Genomic DNA, 18,037 nt, shown 5'->3' with positions numbered 1-18,037 from the left:
TCCTGGGTGCTATGGTAACGGGTCTTTGGAGAGGGACATTCTCTCCAGAAACCATGCCAGTGCAACATGTGAAATAGCCCTTTCAGTTTACAGACTGTCCGGTGAAAATTGGGATGAATGGCAACCCCACCCTGCTATGTATTTTGGAGGGCATGCCTACATATTTGGTGTCCTGGAAGTAGAATGGTATGAGTCCAGTAAATTGGGAGCAGAACGTCACACTAAATGTCATCTAGCCCTGAAATCTCATGCTCTCAGACAGCGGTGGCGGTAGTGATCGGGGGTCAGAAAGCACCTCAAACACGTTTGCGGTCATCTTTGACCTGGATACAGGGGTGATGGGTCTCTATATGAGTGGACTAGATGTCATGGATGATAGGTATAAGCAGCAGCAATTAAGGAAGGTGCTGGCCACAGAAAGGCCGTGGTGATAGGTAGAAAATGCATAGTTGTGAACTGTGGTGATCGACTGCCCTGTCAAACAGCTGATCGTTACATCTGAAATTGTGAAATTGCCATGGCCAGTTCCTTGCTGACCTACACACCTTTCACTGGATCCGCTGGGATCTTTTTATGGGGCTTACAGCTACCATTGTCACTGAGGTACCCCTGGCCCAACCCATGGCAAGAGTACAATTTTAGACTCCAGTGGCTGGTTAACTTGGTGTTTGATGTATTTTGAGACACAAAAGAGGCACAGTTTTCTAACAATTGATGCCATTTAATGAATGATGCACTATAGAAAATAGAAACTAGCTGGGTGCTGGGATCCAGATGAGAGCCATGTTCCATGGAGCCATGAGAGGAGGCCCTTTCCCTCACACACAGTGCCTTCTTTGGCTTATTTTGGCAGCATTTGCTGCTGCTGGAACCAAAGGGAACATCAGTATGTCGAAAGAAGTTCTAAGGGGGCATTTTCTTTCAAATGTGAAGCTGCACAGAAAGTCTTCCCGGCCTGTCTCCTCAGGAGAGGATAGCGTGACAGACTCAGAGCTCACCAAGCATTTGCAGATAGAGGGAACCTACAATGTCACAATTCAGTGCTCTGAAATCTGTACAGAATGCAGGGTTCCTGGGCCTCTGTAGATGCTGGATTTGCTTGGTTTTATTGGACTTCTTTCTGGATTCTTTTCTGCACATGCTGTGTCTTTTCTCTCAGGGTTTGGCTGCTGATTCCAGGGAATAGGCTTTTCAGAATGTTACAGTACACCATGTACAGCTCCGGGTCTATCTTGGGCATGGGGGCTGAGTTCGAATTGCAGGCCTGTTCAGCGACAGAGTGCTGCAGCAAGTACACATCACTGAAGAGAGCAGTTAGGATTTTGTGTGCCGCTTTGTAAGGATCATTTTCAAACTGCACCATTGCCTTGAGCTCAGTCAGGGTATAGCCATTGTAACGCTTGCTGTCTTCTGGGTGAGGCGGCTCAGGCTCACCAATATGTCTCACCTTCCACTTCAGGCATTTCAGTTCTTCTTTTACATTGTCCAGTTCTCTCTCCATGGCTTGGAATTCCTTCAGGGTTACAAATCTCCTGCTGAAAGAGATGTTAATAATAGATACAAGGTGGTAGTCAAAGGACAGTCAGTGTTCATTCAAAATTAGCTGCTGGGCGGAATTATCAGTACAGGGTTTGGGACTCTGCACAGGGGCCAGCCCCAAATACCCTCAGTCTGGGGCCATTCAGAGCTGTAGCTAAATGCTTGAATTTTGTCATTAGTGGGGCTTGGGCACTGTCCTAGTGAGACTCTCTCCGACCCTCCAAAAGGTATGTCCTGAGGGAGCTATCCAGAAAGATCTGGGGGTCACCGCATAAGTGGGGCCGGGGTAGAAGGAACTTGGGAGGGTATGTTTGTGAGTGGAGGAGTGGTTGACATAAGGGGACATTCCATCACGAAGGCAGGGCATCCAGCACTATATGACCGCAACAGCCCTAGCAGTACTTTGGAGGATTGCTCGCGTATGGGCTGTGGCAGTGCAGACAGGGTGTGGGAGGGAACAATGCATATTGGGGCTGGGAATACAGTCATGGGGGGCGTTTCCTACATGGGCATAGCTGCATGTTGGGCCTGGGGCTAGGGCCTGAAGCCATGCTCCCTGTGGTTGCTAACTGAGGAGCTGCATGCAGCTATGGGCAATCCACGCTGTGGCTAGGGTAGAACGCAGAAGGACCAGGGATGTAGCCAGAATTGGGTCATTACAGCAGGCCAATTGCACATTCAGGCTATGGATGTACACACTATAGGCCAGACTCATTGTCGCCCTCTGGGCGCTTTGTATCAGCTACCTCGAACTGGAGAGCAAAGCTAGCCCACTGAGCAGTGTGCATTACATGTCCTCTGTGCTTGATCCCTAGAGGAGGTGAGTCTGTTAAAGCGGTCAGCTGGCAGGGTTGCCTCAAGCTGCAGCAATTCACATGTATAGCTTTGGAGATCCCTGGTTCCATCCTTGGTATGTGGGCCAACACAGTGCCTACCACATTAGCACAAAGACCCAAGTGGCAAATAGTCCTGGCACAGAGGGCACTAGGGGGTGGAAATCAAAGATTGGAAGAGACATTGCCAGGGCAGTTCTGCCCTCCTCGTTCACTGTAGTTGTGGAGGAAGAAACACATTTTCCCATTGTAAAAATTTCCAGTGGTGCTTATCCCAAGGGTGGAGTTTTATAGCCCGGCGCAGACATCATCCTTAATAAGGAGCTTCTGCTTTGCTGGGTTTGGGGGAAAGTACCAAGGTTACTGCCAAATCACTTCTGGGCAAACACACTGAGCTAAGTTTCTGATAGCGCTCAGTGGGGTCCTGCCCTCTTTGTGACAGCATTGCACATGCTGAGAGGGGGCTCGGGCTGGCATGACTTGGAGGAAGAACATCATCAAGTATTTCCTGAATGCCGCAACAGGAGAAAATCTGAAAGCCTGGGGTGCAAAGAAAGGGACCGGTGCTGTGGTTTTAAGGCCTTCACTATTTGGCTGCATTCTGCAAATTCTTTGTTTTTAGCATTTAAACAAATTAAGGGCCAGCTCCCAAGGGAAGTATCTGCCATTTGCTCTTGAGTAGGGGTCTCTGTGCTGGCCTGACCAATTTGGAGGATGGTCGGGCTGGCATGGTGGTAGTGGGAAGTCTCTCAGCTGTCAATCAGATTGGGATAACCCCACCACTCACTGATGTCACTCCCCCATCACGACACTACCGACCACGTTTGGAGCCATAGTCCACCTCCAGCAGGCTGGGTGGCTGTAGTGCAGCCAAAGGGGCCTTCTGCTAAAAGGATCTAGCTAGACCCGTTGGGCACAGAACCCAGCTGGGCCACCTAGGGTCAGGCTCCTTGCCCTCTGAATGCTGGGTCAGCAATTGGCTCTACATTTCTTTTTCCCAGTGCAGATGCAGCCAAACCAATACAAAGGGACTGACAGGAGATTATGCAGTCACACTTGGGAAACAGCAGAGTTGGGAACGAGACTTTTCCCAGCCCCGATCACCTCACAGGTATGATCTACAAAGCCTTTTGGAAAATCTGTAGGAAAGCTCTACTGGAGTTTAGAGCATTGGTCGGGAGCTTCTATTTCATGGCTGGATATCTGCATACCTGAACGATTTGTACTGAAAACTTGGTTTTGTGTGTGTGTGTTTCAAATAATGTGAGCTGGCTGGAGCACAGAATGGGCATGGGAGGAGTTAAAATACATTTAAAAATAAACCCCATGGACATTAAAATGTGGATATTAATATTCACCAACTTTCTTATCTTTCACAAAAATTCCTTGGAAATTAACTGTCAGAAAACTGCATTAATGAAATGTGATTACTGCACACTTAAAAATTGCAGCCAGGAAATGCCCAGATTAAAATTCCAGTAGCAATGTTACCTTAGCTATGGTGCACAAACAGATAGGTAGTGTTTTAGCCTTCTGCTTTTCTGGGGAAAGATGCAGCTTTGTCATGAAGAACCACATTTTCAGAAGCACACAGCATGTTGTGTGCATCTTGGGTGACGAGTTCTTGAGAATCTGGCCATTAGTGTCATGCTGGGCTCTGAGGGGAGCTAAGCATTTGATAACCTGACTCCAGTTGCAGGTGCTGAGCACCTGAAAATCGGGTCCTGGCTCTTTGGCAGATCTGGCCCTTGGTAACACCACTGCTTAGGAGAGTTGTGCTTCAGATAGCATGGCATAGGGAATGATTTCTCCATGACAATGCACTAGAACTCCTCCCATTGACTTCACTGGGGTTTGGATCAGGAGCTAAGTTTGCTACAGCTTCCTTAAAGCAGCCTGATCTTGCAAATAATTAGCATGTAAGAAACTTTAGCTACATGAATAAAGTTTCTCCTGTATTTGCAGGATCAGGGCCTATGTTACACCACAAAACATGCAGCATGACTGTGTTATCGCTGCTGCTCACTAAATGTCCTTGGCTGAGAAATCAAGAGCAACCACTGCCCAGCATATGTAACCAGATACCTGGAATTGTGTGTGTGAGAGAGAAACAGCCACCTGTCCCATGGTAGTGATGAGTCCAAAGGTAAATTCTCTGAGTCCTGAGGCCCAGACCAGGGAAATAGCTCTCTGCCCTGAGGGAACCTGAGGCAATGTTGAGCAAAGTGATGCCATTGTTTCCAGCTGAGGCCCTTGCGGAGCACTGCCAAATCTATGACACCTACCCAAGGGTGGTAAATGCCCAAATAAAGTGCTTGCGAGATGACAGAAGTAACTACAGCCAGGAAGATGGGGGAACTTCTTCTTCCAGGTTATGGCCGCCTGATGGGCTGTGAAAATGTAAAGGACCCTGAGTAGGGTAGAGTGGGGGGAAGAACTGCTGCTCACCTTGTCTTAGTGTGTAGGGAACCAAAGGCCAACACAGTGGGGATGAGTGAGGGGAGTTAATACTCTCCCTTCTCCCCCCAGAGAAGCTGGGGTTAGGCCAGAGCGGTCCCCAGGCCCCAACCTCTGAGGGGGTGGGACACAGAAAAGGAACTGGGCTGTGGGGAAGAATGTTTACGATCTGAGTTGTTGAAATTTGAAAAGATAAAAGGTATTGGCAGTCATGCCACCCAGGGAATAAACCTGTGGGTTCCCTTAGGATGCCACTTGTGTGCCCTCATTATACCAACTTCTTTATGGGGCAGATGTGACAGATATGGCAGCTCCATGCAGTATCTTTTGGGACCATTGTATTACATTTGTGATACTTTATATAGGATTGTGTTCTACTGCATGGCGGAGGGTTACCATAGCTCCTCCAGGAACTAAAAACAGTGGGGAGTGACCAAGGTGAGTAAACTCCAAAGATATCACCCCCAGGGGTGGCTTGCATTCACTGGGCCAAACTGGGTTTTCTGGAGACTAGCTATACCAAAGCTTTTGGTGTAAAAAGCTCACAACATTCCTCTTGATTCAGTAAATAGATGGGCCCCTTGGTCCTAGGGTGCTCCCAAGTGTTGTGGAAAGATTGGAAAGACCTTGGCATACCAGACTGCCCATGTGGATAGTGGATGATTCCTGGTATGTGTAGTGAGCATTAAAATCCTTGTATTATTTTTGGCATGTTTTCTCTGTGATGCTCGTATCCTTATAATAAATCTGCTTCCTTTGGTAGAGTCATGTGGTCACTTGTACCTGCTGGCACACACAGGCCATAGCCCATGGAGAGAAAGCACAGTACAGGCGCTGGCCATTAAGCAGCCTGGCTGGCTGGGGATATCTCAGTGTATGACAGGGAGCTGAGCAGCTTTCAACTCCCAGTCAGAAGGGAGTGGGACATGGGTCCCTGCTCAGACATAGGAGCGGTCTGGAAGCCTGAGACCTGACTGGGCAGTCCTGGAGTGGACCATGAAGAGGGCGTACAGGTGCAGTTACCCTGAAACTGTAACATCCATAACTCATAAAGTGTGGCCTTTTCAGTGATTGGAGCGCTGCAGTCTTTGCAGTTTAAATACAATATAAGCAACTATTTATACTCACAGACAAACTGCTCATGGCACTTAGGAGGAGGAAGCCCAACAGGTGTGCAGCCTTGACCCCAAATTAAAATACCAACCCACAGTGAGTGCAACTTCCCAGCGCTGCATTCAGGAACCGTTCTACCCACTTGTATGTAATGAAGCCATCCCAAGCACAGTATAGAAAATAGCTCAGCTGTGGGTCTGGCTGCTGCTTGATTACAAACTGATTTATTGAATCAAATACCAGCTTGGCTCCCAACTGTCAGTGTAACAAGGGACCATGAATATCTCTGGTACGCCACATTTACATCATTCACTGGTATAACTCTGTGCGCTAACTGCTTAATCAGTTATTTTTAAAAAAGAATAAACAAATGAATTAGTGACCTCCACGCTGGGACCCCTAGTGCCTGTCTGATCTAAACACATTACCCGGATGCATACCTTTTGCAAAGGGGATCTTCATGAGACGGTTCAAGACGCCTTCCTGGAGGTGTGGACCCAGAATTGGAGTAGCCAGCAGATTGCGAGCTATCACTGGGGTTCGCTGTCACTTTAGGCCTTGTGCTTTTCCTGCTTGGAATCACTGTGTGGTCTGATGGTGAGGCTTGTAGAGTTTGTGCTGTGTGAGGACAACAGGAATATGAGGAGGTCAGATTGAGTCCTGCCTGGGATTCTGGGTCTTGCTGTGGATTGGCTGAGCTGGATGTTAGATTAGGTCTGAGGCTGGCAGAATGAGATGATGTATTTGGCCTTGGATTGGTTGGACTTGAACCTGATGTTGCTAGTTTTGGATTCATTTGCTCCAATGTTCTGGGTCTTGATGCTACTCTTGGGGCCAATTGAGTGATGTGAACAGCTTCCAGCATGGTTGGGTTCTGCCCCATGGAGGTCTGGCTGACAGGCTCTGATGAAAGCGAGGCATTGGTTGATGTATCGCTGGAGGAGCTCGATGTAGAACATGGGGATGTTTTCTGAGCATTGTGGCCACTCCTGGTCCTTCTCACTTTAGTAACGTTTAGAGCTGAGTGTTGCGCTGCCCTGAAAAAGACAAGCAAACAAATATTCACTCCCCACTCCGGGCCTGTGCTAAGAGCTGATATGTCAGTACAAGACCCATCGCCCATGAGTATTACACCCATGAGTCACCTATCTCTTTTGTGCCATATTCCCCCCAATTGGTCTCCAAGGAAGAAGCAGTTTTACAAAAAAGCAGCCACTATGAGAATCATACCCAGCATATCAACATTTCCCATCTTCTCAATGACTTAATATATGGAGACCTTTGTTGGGGAATCCAGAAGGCAGGCAGCAGTGGGGGATACCAAATAAACACTGACTAATGCTCCAGTGATGGCATATGGATGGACAGCTGAATGGAAGGGAGACTGGCTGAAATGCAGTCCTCCCCCATGCCTAAAGAAGTCACTCCTGCTCACTCCTGTAAAAGGCAGAGCCTCCCTCCTCGTCGCAAACAATGGACTCAGCGGGGTACCATAACAGGTGAGTCCTGGCATAACGCTATTGTGGGAATTCTGGCCGCAAGCAGCTCCACAAGCCCCTATCCCAGCTGGTGTCAGAGTTAGACTGGCCTGGGGGACTTTGTTGTCCTGGTAGACCTTGCAGATGAATGTTCTAGTTCATTGGCTTGGGTTGTCATGGACCTCCTGGTGGTCTCTGGCTCCACTTATACAAGGTATGCAATACCGGCTCGGGTCTGGGCTGTGGCATAGTCGGGTATTGCGAATATGCCATTGTTGTGGTCAAATAATCACCTCTAAGGTGAGATCTGGCCTTGTCCCCATTCCTGGCAGGGCAAGGACCTGTGACATTCCCTGCTCAGAGACCAGGGCTCCTGCTGGGGGAAAATACTTTTGTTCCTGTAGGCCAGTGTGGACAGCCTGCTGCAGCATTGTGATGTCATCCTTGACTATTTATGCCCTGACCCTTGGCTCTTTCTCGGCAGTGTCCTTGCACTTCATCATGGTTCCCAGATGCAGTGGCAGGGGAGGCGACTGGCAAGCTAGTGGTGGAGGGGCCGCACTGACTCATGTCACCAGTATCGTGGCAGGTTCATGCAAGCCCCTGCTATTGCTCAGCTGAGGAAGGGGAGGTCTTTCCTTCTTTTCCTCAGCCACAGGAAGTACAGAGTCCTGACCAGTGTAACTGTTCCAGGCACTGGGACAGCTGACTGCCACAGGCTGCTTTCCCCAGGCTGCACAGACAAATCTCACTGAATGATGTGCTCCACAAATAATTTTCTCTCGGGCCCCTGAGAAGCAGGAGGGAGCATTAAGTACTGCTGCCCTGGCTGAGCTATATTCGGTCTCTCAAGACTCTGATGCACGGGGGGAAGGCAGAGACATTTGCGATTTGGCTCCTTTGTGCTGTACCAGTGGTTCAGGGAACCAGAATCTAGCTGTAACTGCACATCTTAGAACCCCCCAGCCCAGCATGTCCAGGGAGGAGGGGTAGTGTTGGGGACAGGGGAGGAGGTGGAGCAAAATGCAGCCCTACTGTGCTAATTCTCAGCTGTTCTATGGTCCCTGAGTAAGTTAGAGCAGCTCCTGGACAGACAGGGCCAGAGCAACTGTGGTTTCAGACCCAGGGAGCCAAATGCAGCTGCCTGATACCTTCCCACCCTTCCACTCCCTTGTGCATTAAGTGCAGGACAGAATCTAGCCTCAGGTTCCTAAGGCCACTGTCATACTGTCTGGAACGGCTCACAACCCTGAGTGCCAACCTCAGGGCAGACTGTCAAAAAGTAGGGCAGAGACCCCAAGCTGGTGTGTTCTATAGATAAATTTCACCAACCCAGTAACAAATGTGAACTCTTGGATCACTGTAACAGTCTTACCATGGAGTCACAGACAGTCCTCTTGGGCTCTGCAGTTCAGCCTGCCACCCAGGCAAGCAGGATTATGTGATAAGTGGTCAGTTCCACCAAAGATCACATAATATTCAGGTTACTCCCAGTCCTAAAAGACCCGTTACTTACCCCAGGTCAATTTGTCCCTTAAATCTCACACCAAACACAATGCTATAGTAAACTAACTAAGAATTTATTAACTAGGGAAAAAAAGGAGAGAGTTATTTACGGGTTAAAGCAGGCAACAGATAAGCACAAATGAGTTTCAGTTTCTGATTCAAAAGGTGACAGAGTTGTAATAATCTGTCACTTCAGAATGTCGTTCAGGGCTAAGCATGCCAGGTAGCATGGGGATCTCTTTGCTTATGTTTAGGAATCTTTGCCCCTCAGAGTCCAGACTGCATAAAAGTTTCTCCTTGTCAGGGATTTTTATCCTCTCCACTCCGGAGTCCAAATTGATGGGATGAGTTCATGTGCAGGTCTCTCCTTTCTGGAGGGAGTTAGGATGCAATCAATGGGGCCTGTCTCCTTTGAGGCTACACAATACCTCATTTGCCTTCAATGGTCCATCTTGTAACTTTATCTTAACCAATGCATCTTTTCCTGTTTGGTGCGTTACACAATTACAGAGGTTTACAATGCAAATACTCAATACAACTTTACACCATGGGCTGTAGAGGTTATAAGTGAGATCAATATAAAGCCTAAACACTAGACACATTCTTTTCAGCAAAACATCTAATCTCTATTATGATGATGCTAACACACAGGGAAGCAAGACTGGTTTCCAGCTATGCATTTGTAAGTGTTCAGTGAGGCCTGGGGCCTTGGCATGAACTGATACCTGGTCTGCCAGCATCACAGCCACGATCCAGCAAAGCACTTGAGCATGTGCTTCATACCCCTCAATTTTAACAGGACTACGCACATTCTTGGGGGCCTTGCTGGACCAGGGCCTGATCTCCGAGTTTAAAACAAACAAACCTTTTGTACTGGCTTAGTACAGCTGAGATTCCTGACAGAAGGGTGCTCTCATGGACATGGCACACCCAGCTTAGCTCTTTAGAAAGGAAACACAATAGGGGTCCCTGTGAAAGAAAAGAAAAGTGGAGAAACTAGAACATGCCATCTAGGGCAGAGCAGAGTGCCTCAGAAAAGTCCCATCATCCTGAGCTGTGACTCAGCAGGGCCAGGGAGGAAATCCTACTTGGACTGCCTGCTGCTTGGAAGGGAGGGATGTCACTGTGCAGGCGCAGCCAGGAGCTTTGTCCAAGTGGAGATGGGTTGGCTGTAGGCCACCTGAGTCCCATGGGAAGGGAGCGATGTCACTTCAAACAAGGACAGGAGCTCGGCCTGGAACCAACCCAATATCCCAGAGCCACTTGGCCAGACAGTTACAGGGAGAGGGAGAGCCCTTAGTGTCCACGGAGGAATGGGCAGGTGGTGGCCCTGGCAGAGTGAGTGCATAGTGCCCTTGGTGGCCTGGGTGTGGTGGGAGCCCAGTGTCTTGTATGGACAGGGTGGGTACTCAGTGCCCTTGGTGCCCCAGATGGGGCAGGGTGGGTACTCAGTGCCCTTGCTGCCCTGGGTGGGGCAGGGGGGTAGTCAGTGCCCTTGGTGTCCCATGCAACTTGTGGCTCAGGGTTGCACATTGATTGCTGTAGCTGGAAGGAGCCAGCCAAATGCAACCTGAACCTGGGGCGTGGCAGCAGCCAAGCCGCCTCCGCCCTGGAGAGTCCTGGTCTGTCCAGGGAGCATGAACTGCCAGCCAGCACAGCAGAGCCCAGGACTCAGGACTCCACGATTGCACTGTATGCAGCACTGCAACCTGTGGGGGTAGGAGGACATACCCTACTTGGGACTGAGAGACTGGGGCTGGTGGGGTTTTTAGTGGCTTTAGAGAGCATTAACCAGTATATTTAGGTGCTGGGCACATTGTACCTTTGCTGGGGGGACCCTCCTTTGAATCATCCTCCATACTGATAGAGGCTTGTCTCGGCGCAGATAAAAGTGTTCTCTTATTGTTAACTGCAGCTTTTATTTCTGGGGTTAACTCCTGCTTCCCCAAGAGGGATTGGGGTATAGTGGGAAATCCGGGGCATGTGACTTTGGATCTGGGAACCACTGAACCAACTGCGGGGCCCTCCCACCCCCTGCAGACATCGCCAGCCTAAAGTCATTGCTAAAATATTCCTTACCGCAATGACAAAATGATCATCTTCCCTGCTCTACTCCCCTCTTGTGAATACACTACAGTTTTAAATGATCATAAACTTTAAATAGTTTCTGATTGTTTTCCTCTACTAACAGCAATCTGAAACAGAAGGCAAAAGCTTCCACTAAAAGAGGCAAGCTGCAAAAATTCCTCCTCTTTTTCCATTACATGTACAATTCTACACCTCACAAACAACTACTTTAAAAGGCTTCAAAAACCCAGTGTAGGAGTCATATTTGAAATCCATGGCAGTACACAGTTTTCTTCTGTACAGCCTGGTTTAAGCAACTGTGGTAGTGGATGAGGATAAACCCTGCAACTTGCCCATTTCCCCATGATATAGTCTGCTGGGCCTAATTTGACATTTATAATAAAGCATCACTAGTAAATGGTGCCATCATTTCAAAATTTCTCTGAGGACAACACAATAGACTATTAAATCCAGCCTTGAATTTTGTGTTTAGGGCTCTCTGATAGAGTTTAAGGATCAATTTTAGAATAAATATCTAGGGACATAAAGCATTTAAGAAAGCATTTATATGGAAGCTCAAAAAATCTGTTGCCCTTAAAGGAGATTGCATTTTTTCTATTCACCTAATCCACTGTTCATCTTCTAGAGGGGCTTAGAAATCCACCTCCTATCATCTCTTAACTGGAATTAAGACCCTTCGATTTTCTTTGATTGAAAACACATCTATAGCAGAAATGCAATATGAGAAATGGCAACTCTGACAGGAGTAAGGATTCCCAAGGAGACTGCAAATCTCCGTCATCAGTGTAGTCCTTGCTCCTGAGTTCAGAAGTGCTGAGGAGTCCTGGCTCCAGTCTAGTCAATGGAGCTGTGGTTGCTCAGCACTTCTGAACATCCTGCCCTGTATGTTTCGATCTCTAGGGTGAGATATTCAAGGGCCAGGCACCCACAACTCCCAGAAAAGGCAGTGGATGCAGCAGGGGCTCAGCACCTCAGCAAACCAGGCCCAAGCGGTCTTGTAAAAGATACAAGTTGAGTCTGGTTGAGTCAGTCCATTTCTGGATTCATAAGGTCAGACCCTACCCATGTACCTGGTTCTGTGCTATCCAACATGCCCTTTGCCAAGCGAATCGGCACACGGCTGTTGTCCCAGGGCCATGGGGAGGGGCACCCTAACTAAACACTGCTCAGAGAAAGGAGAGGATGGCCGGTCCCAGGGCCACCACAGATCGGAATAAAACCTTAACCGTCATGTAGCTATTCATCGCTTCCAAGGCCAGAAGGGACCACTGCGATCATCTAGCCTGACCTCTTGCATAAGGCAGGCCAGAGAGCTGCCCCACAATCACCCCTAGAGCAGCTCGATCAGAAAACATCCAATCCTGAGTTAAAATATTGATATTACCAGAACCATATTGTTTTGGGATTCATCCTGCCTGCCCAGGGGACAGCAGGGCATGTGTCCAGGACCCTGCCCACCCCACCCCCCCCACGATGTGAACTACCCAGGGGTAGAGTCTGTGCGTTCTGCTCCCCTAGCCACAGTGGGGCAGCATCAGCAGAAGGAGCTCTGGGAGGGGGTGCACTTAAAGATCCAGGCTGGACTTTTCATAGGAGACAAAGGGACTTCAGGCACCCAAACCCCATTGGTATAGGATGGGAGCTGGGCACCTAACTCCCCAGGACATCTGAAACCCCCAGCCCTGACCATCCAGAATGCCCAATAGCTCAGTTGTTAAGGCCGTCTCCTGGCATAGAGGAGACTGCGGTTCAGATCACTGCTCCACATCAGCAGAGTGGGGATTTGAACTTGGCTCTCCCATGTGAGCACTCTAACTGCTGGGCTATTGGGTAAGGGCAATGGAGGGCATCACCTGAGAAAGGGCTGGCCTGGCTTAGGCATCCCACTCCAACACAGGGGTCATGGCTGAGACTGCTGAGTGGAGAGAGGTGCCGCCCTCCAGCCTGGATCCAGGCACCTAATTCCATTTGAGGCCCTGCTCCCTCAGCATTTCCTCCAGGCTAGTGTAGGACACTCCCCGCTCAGCGGGCTGGTTCCGGTGACTCCCTTTTTTAGGCGCCTAACTCTCCCCAGGCATTGTCCAGGGAGCCCAGGTGTCTAACTTGGGCCTGCGGATTCTACTAGCTGGTAGGGTACCTAAAAGTTAAGCTGAGCATTGAAACACCTGGAGTCCTTGTTTTCTAGCCAGCCCTCTTGACCGTGCATCCCTCCAGATACACTTCATTTGGGCTGTGCAGGTGCAGGATGACAAAGAGCTGGGTACCAGCTGTTTGCCATGGCATTACCCTGGCTCTCCCTGCCACTATCCATGTAGGTGTTCCATTGGGAGTGTAGGCTGATTCCACCAGCATTGCCTTGTGCAGATTTCCCTTGGTGATTGCTGCCGCACACACACCGGACACTCGGTGAACAGCAGCGGGTTCAGGGGAGAGAAGAAGCAGTAATGAGGGGCGCCTGGCCATGAGTCACAGGGGGTGCCTTTGTGTGCCGTTGGCCATTCACCCGATCTGACACATTTTTTAATATTTAACACTATTTTAAATGCTACATTTATAACCCTATTGTTTAAAATTAATTTACCTTTTCTCGCTGCTTTTAAATTAAGACTAAAACACATTTGTATCAAAGCGGGGGGAAAGGGGAGGCAAAGAAACTTTGTCACTACCACTTTTCACAGCAGACTTAGTGCCCCATTGCCACCCTTACTTCTGTGCTGCTGCTGGTGGCGAGCGCTGCCTTCAAAGCTGGGCAGCTGGAGCAGTGCGGAACTGCAGAAGGAAGGACAGCAATGCCATACTATGCCACCCTTACTTCTGCAAAATGTTTGACCTTTGCACTGGGAGGGGTAGCTCCCGGAGGGGCTAAGGCAAATGTTGCGGTTGCTATAGCCTCCACAAGCCCCCATCCCAGTGCTCTCCTGCCTCTGCATCTGGCTGTTAAATTATCAATTCCTTTTTTTTGCTGAACTCAGTGTTCTGATTGGTCTGCGATTTAATGCAGCTCTTCAGCTGCTGAACAATCAAGCCTTCTAATGTCTCAGTCCTAGGGCCGGCCTTAGGGAAAATGCTGCTCGGGATGAACTTCTATTTTGGCACCCTTTCTTTGGAGGTGGAGTTGGGGGTGGAGTTGGGCACATCCCCCTGCACCGCCTTAGGCTCCCTCCTGCCCCCACATCCTCCTCCCCCCTCAGCCTCCCTCTTGCTCCCCACAACCTCTGCATCCTTCAGCCTCCCTCCTGCCCCGACTTTGCCCTGCATCTTCCTCAGCCTCCCTCCTGCTCCTACATCCCCCTGCACTCCCTTAGTCACTCCGCTCTCCCCATTCCCCACATCTCCTGCACCCCCCTCAGCCTCCTTTCTTGCCCCACATTCCTGTCTCCTCATAGTTTCCTGTCCAGCCCTCAAGCTGTAGAACACAGTGACAGCCATCTTTCCTGACTACGGCCTGGCTTCAGTCTCATTGAAAACCATGAGCATTGGTGTCCACCTCTATTATTACAACATTTTGTAACCCACTAGCCCCCTCTTTTTGACCTATGACTGCAGGCCACTGTGCCTTGAATGGTCCTTTAGGACAGCAGTTCTCAAGCTGGGGTCCATGTACAGCACGGGGGCCTTAGAGACTGCACAGGGCAGGAGGGGCCCCGCAAAATATTACAAAAAGGTTTTAAAAATCTCACCTCATGTCTGCATTGCCTAACGATGAAAAGCAGCAGATCTACTGTTGCTGTTTACACAACATATTCTGTGGTGCATGAACAGTGCCAAAATACATTACATAAGCATCAACATAAAAAATCGAAAGCAGAAATGACTGAGATGTCTTTGGCGGGTGGAAGTGGAATATATTTTTACAGTCGTGTGAGCAAATTACATTGAGTTTTTAAAATGTCCTCATACTAGTATTGCTAGTTGTGCTGAAGCCATGGATAATGCACAGTCAAGTAGTAAGAAACAAATGAAGAACAGAAAGTTTGACGAAAAGTTATACTGATTTTGGTTTTATGGAATTTAGTGATGGGTGACTGCAATGCGTTGTATGCTTACAAATCCTATAAAACGAAGCAATGAAACCTGCAAAGTTGAAATGACAGCTCACAACAAGGCACCTTCAATAGAAAGATAAATCCACAGACTTTTTTCAAAAGAATACAATCAACAGAAAACTCAAATGACAAATGTAACATCGGTTCCAGAAAAGGCTCTGAAAGCATCTTTCTTAACAGCACTTCAGACTGCAAAGAGTAAAAATTCCCATAGCATTGGAGACCACCTGATTCTTTCAGCTGCTGTAGAAAAGAGCAACGTGATGATAAGTGAAGATGCAGCAAAGAAATTTAAGGCCATTCCAACTTTCTAACAATACAGTTAGTAGGAGAATTGACGAGGTTTCAAATGATGTCAAATGACAGCTAACTGAAAGACTATGTACCTGTGAATAGTTTGCAATTCAGCTTGATGAGACAGCTGATGTTGGTAATGCAACACAATTATTAGTTTTTGTTCATTATGTTTGGCTGGAGGACATTTTGGAAGATTTTCTTTTTTGTCAGGAGTTACCAGAACGGACAACAGGTTAGGAAATATTCAAATTATTGGATGATTTCATTAAAGCTCAGTTGCTGAATTGGGAGAAGTGCATTGCTGTTTGCAGAGACTGTGCTGCTGCTCTGACAGACAATAGGAATAGTGTTGTAGAAAGAATACAAGCCGCAAACCCACAGGTAATTGTAACTCACTGTACGTTGCATCGCCAGGCCCTTGCATCAAAGAGAATGGAATCCAACGTACACGATATGCTAAATGCAGCTGTGACAGTTGTGAATTTTATAAAGTCCTGGCCTTGGAATTCACGCCGTTTTTGCAAAGCTGTGTTTAGAAATTGGTGCAGGATATGACAAATTATTGTTTCATGTGGAAGGGTGTTTGCTATCTCGCAGCAGAATGTTGGAAAGAGTTTTTGAGCTTCACAAAGAGCTGCTGGGTTTGCTTTCTGGGCACAATCCCAAGATCGCTGCAAACTTTTCTGACCTGATATGGATTGTGACATTATGAACTGGTTGAATGCGCTAAACCCGTCCACACAAGGGGGCAATACAACCATACTTGAGGTGAGTGACAAAACTGCAGCATTTCGGAAGAAAGTAGAGATTTGGCAAACTAATGGAATCTCTGATGTCTTTCTGCTACTGACAGATTTTCTTGGTACTAGCAGCATGACAATTGACTGTGTGAGAGACAGGATCATTGCTCACCTTTCAACTTTGGCAGAGTACATCAGTGTTTACTTTAAAAATATAAACTGGAAGGAATATGATTGGGTTTGGGATCCGTTTTCAACTCCTACTATGTCATACTATGCTGTTTGAGTGGAAAAGCAGACTAGGAGCTGCTCGAACTCTCCTGTGGCAGTACACTGAAAAGTAAGTTTCAGGAACAGACTCGTTGCCACTTTTGGCCAAGTTTTGGCCAACAGTTGCTGCAGAGTACCCGATTTTAGTTACAGAAGCAATGGAAGTGTTGCTACCTTTCCCAACAACATATATATGTGAAGCATCATTCTCTGCCATTACAGCTAGGAAGACAAAGTTCAGGTCCCGCCTGGAAGTAAAGAATGATTTACATGTTTGCTTGTCAACCATCACACCAAGGATAGACAGACTCTGCAGTAAGACGCAGGCACACCCATCTCACTGATATCTGTAAGTACTCTTACATGTCTTTTCTTAAAGCTAACAATACATGTTTATATGAAGTACACATATACTTCTGTCAATCACTTTCTCTGTTGCGGGTCTATGATTAACACTGCATTTGAAAAGGGGACCGTCAACCAAAAAACGATGCCTTAGAATATGTGCTAACTGCTTGTGCTAAACCATCTCTTCTACCTGGCATTTTGCTATGACGCTGGGAGTACCTTTCCCAGCCCTGAAGAGGAGCTCTGTGGGGCTCAGAAGCTTGTCTCTCTCACCAACAGAGATTGGGCCAATAAAAGTTATTACCCCACACACCTTGATGCACCTTTATTATGGTCAGCCTCACTTCCCCGTGCAAAGGCTGTAGGAAATGGTCGCCATTGTGACAGAAGGCCATGTTCAAATTCCTGTTGAAAGTAATGGGAGCTGACAGTCACTTCAAATAAAGAAATATTTACAAATTTGATGCCAGGAATCATGAGATTCCTTTAAAAGCTCCCAGCTAGGTAGGGTTGAGTTGCTGTGAGATTGGGGACGTGGTGGGATGTCATTTGGGGGAATGTTCACATTTTTATTTCTGGGCTCTTGTTTATTTGCAATGTTAACTGCAATGTCACATTAGTTGTGGTTTTTGCATTTCACATACAAAGGCTCACGTTCCACTTTGCATGGACAGCCTCAGCCTTCTACAGAAGCCAGGCCTGGGGAAGGTGAGCAGCATTTGGCCCTTCAGTGGGAAGGTCTATAAAACACAGAGAACATGCACAATGTTCGGCATGACATGCAAAAGTCAGACAAACATGCAGAACATTGTCTGGCAAGGTGGACACGTACAGCAGCCTTCATGTAATGCTGGGTCATTCCTCTCCCCCTCCATGAATTCTTTAGTAAAGAACCTTAAAGATGGGTCTGTCCGTTTCATGCATTATTATATTATGCTGAAAACATGGTCCCTACACACTTCCCCAGTGCTCAGCTATTGAGTCATTAAATGATAGCTGTGGCATTCTCAATAGTTTGAGCCCTGTGCAGTTCCTCACGTGGATCTGGACCCTGCAAGCCATTGCATCAGGTTCAGGAAGGAGCACAAACATATTCTATTCCAGCAAAAGCAGTAGCGGGAAGCGTGTTGGGTGTGAGTAAGGAGTGAGCTTGCCCAGTACTGCACGCTTAGCCTTACTCTGCAGGCACACATGCTCCCTTGCCCCTAAAACAGGAGGGTGGACCAGGTTTTGGCTGAGGAGACAGGAGCTTAATAGAGCCAGTTGCCATTTTTTTGAATGAAACATTTTTTTAGTTGAAAAATGGCCTTTTTTTTCAGAAA

The 18,037-nt window shown here is 47.9% G+C and overlaps 1 protein-coding gene across 4 annotated transcripts in view; it reads right to left on the bottom strand.

Moving 5' to 3' along the window:
- Positions 1-711: 711 nt before the first annotated feature.
- Positions 712-18,037, bottom strand: part of GSG1L (GSG1 like) — a 118,885-nt gene continuing 101,559 nt past the window's right edge. For 2 of the 4 annotated variants that reach the window (XM_037911179.2, XM_043524281.1), the window contains 2 exons: positions 6,383-6,979; positions 712-1,535 (listed from right to left, as the gene is read on the bottom strand). In XM_037911179.2, the coding sequence (XP_037767107.2) occupies positions 1,106-1,535; positions 6,383-6,979 (1,027 nt within the window). In that variant the 3' untranslated portion in view covers positions 712-1,105. Of the gene's footprint in view, positions 1,536-6,382; positions 6,980-18,037 lie in introns of those variants that run through there. The other 2 variants (XM_043524280.1, XM_043524282.1) reach the window with 2 other exon arrangements.

The sequence above is a fragment of the Chelonia mydas genome, chromosome 10, assembly GCF_015237465.2.
Source record: "Chelonia mydas isolate rCheMyd1 chromosome 10, rCheMyd1.pri.v2, whole genome shotgun sequence".
Classification (NCBI taxonomy): domain Eukaryota; kingdom Metazoa; phylum Chordata; order Testudines; family Cheloniidae; genus Chelonia; species Chelonia mydas.
This window is presented reverse-complemented; position numbering and strand designations above follow the sequence as displayed.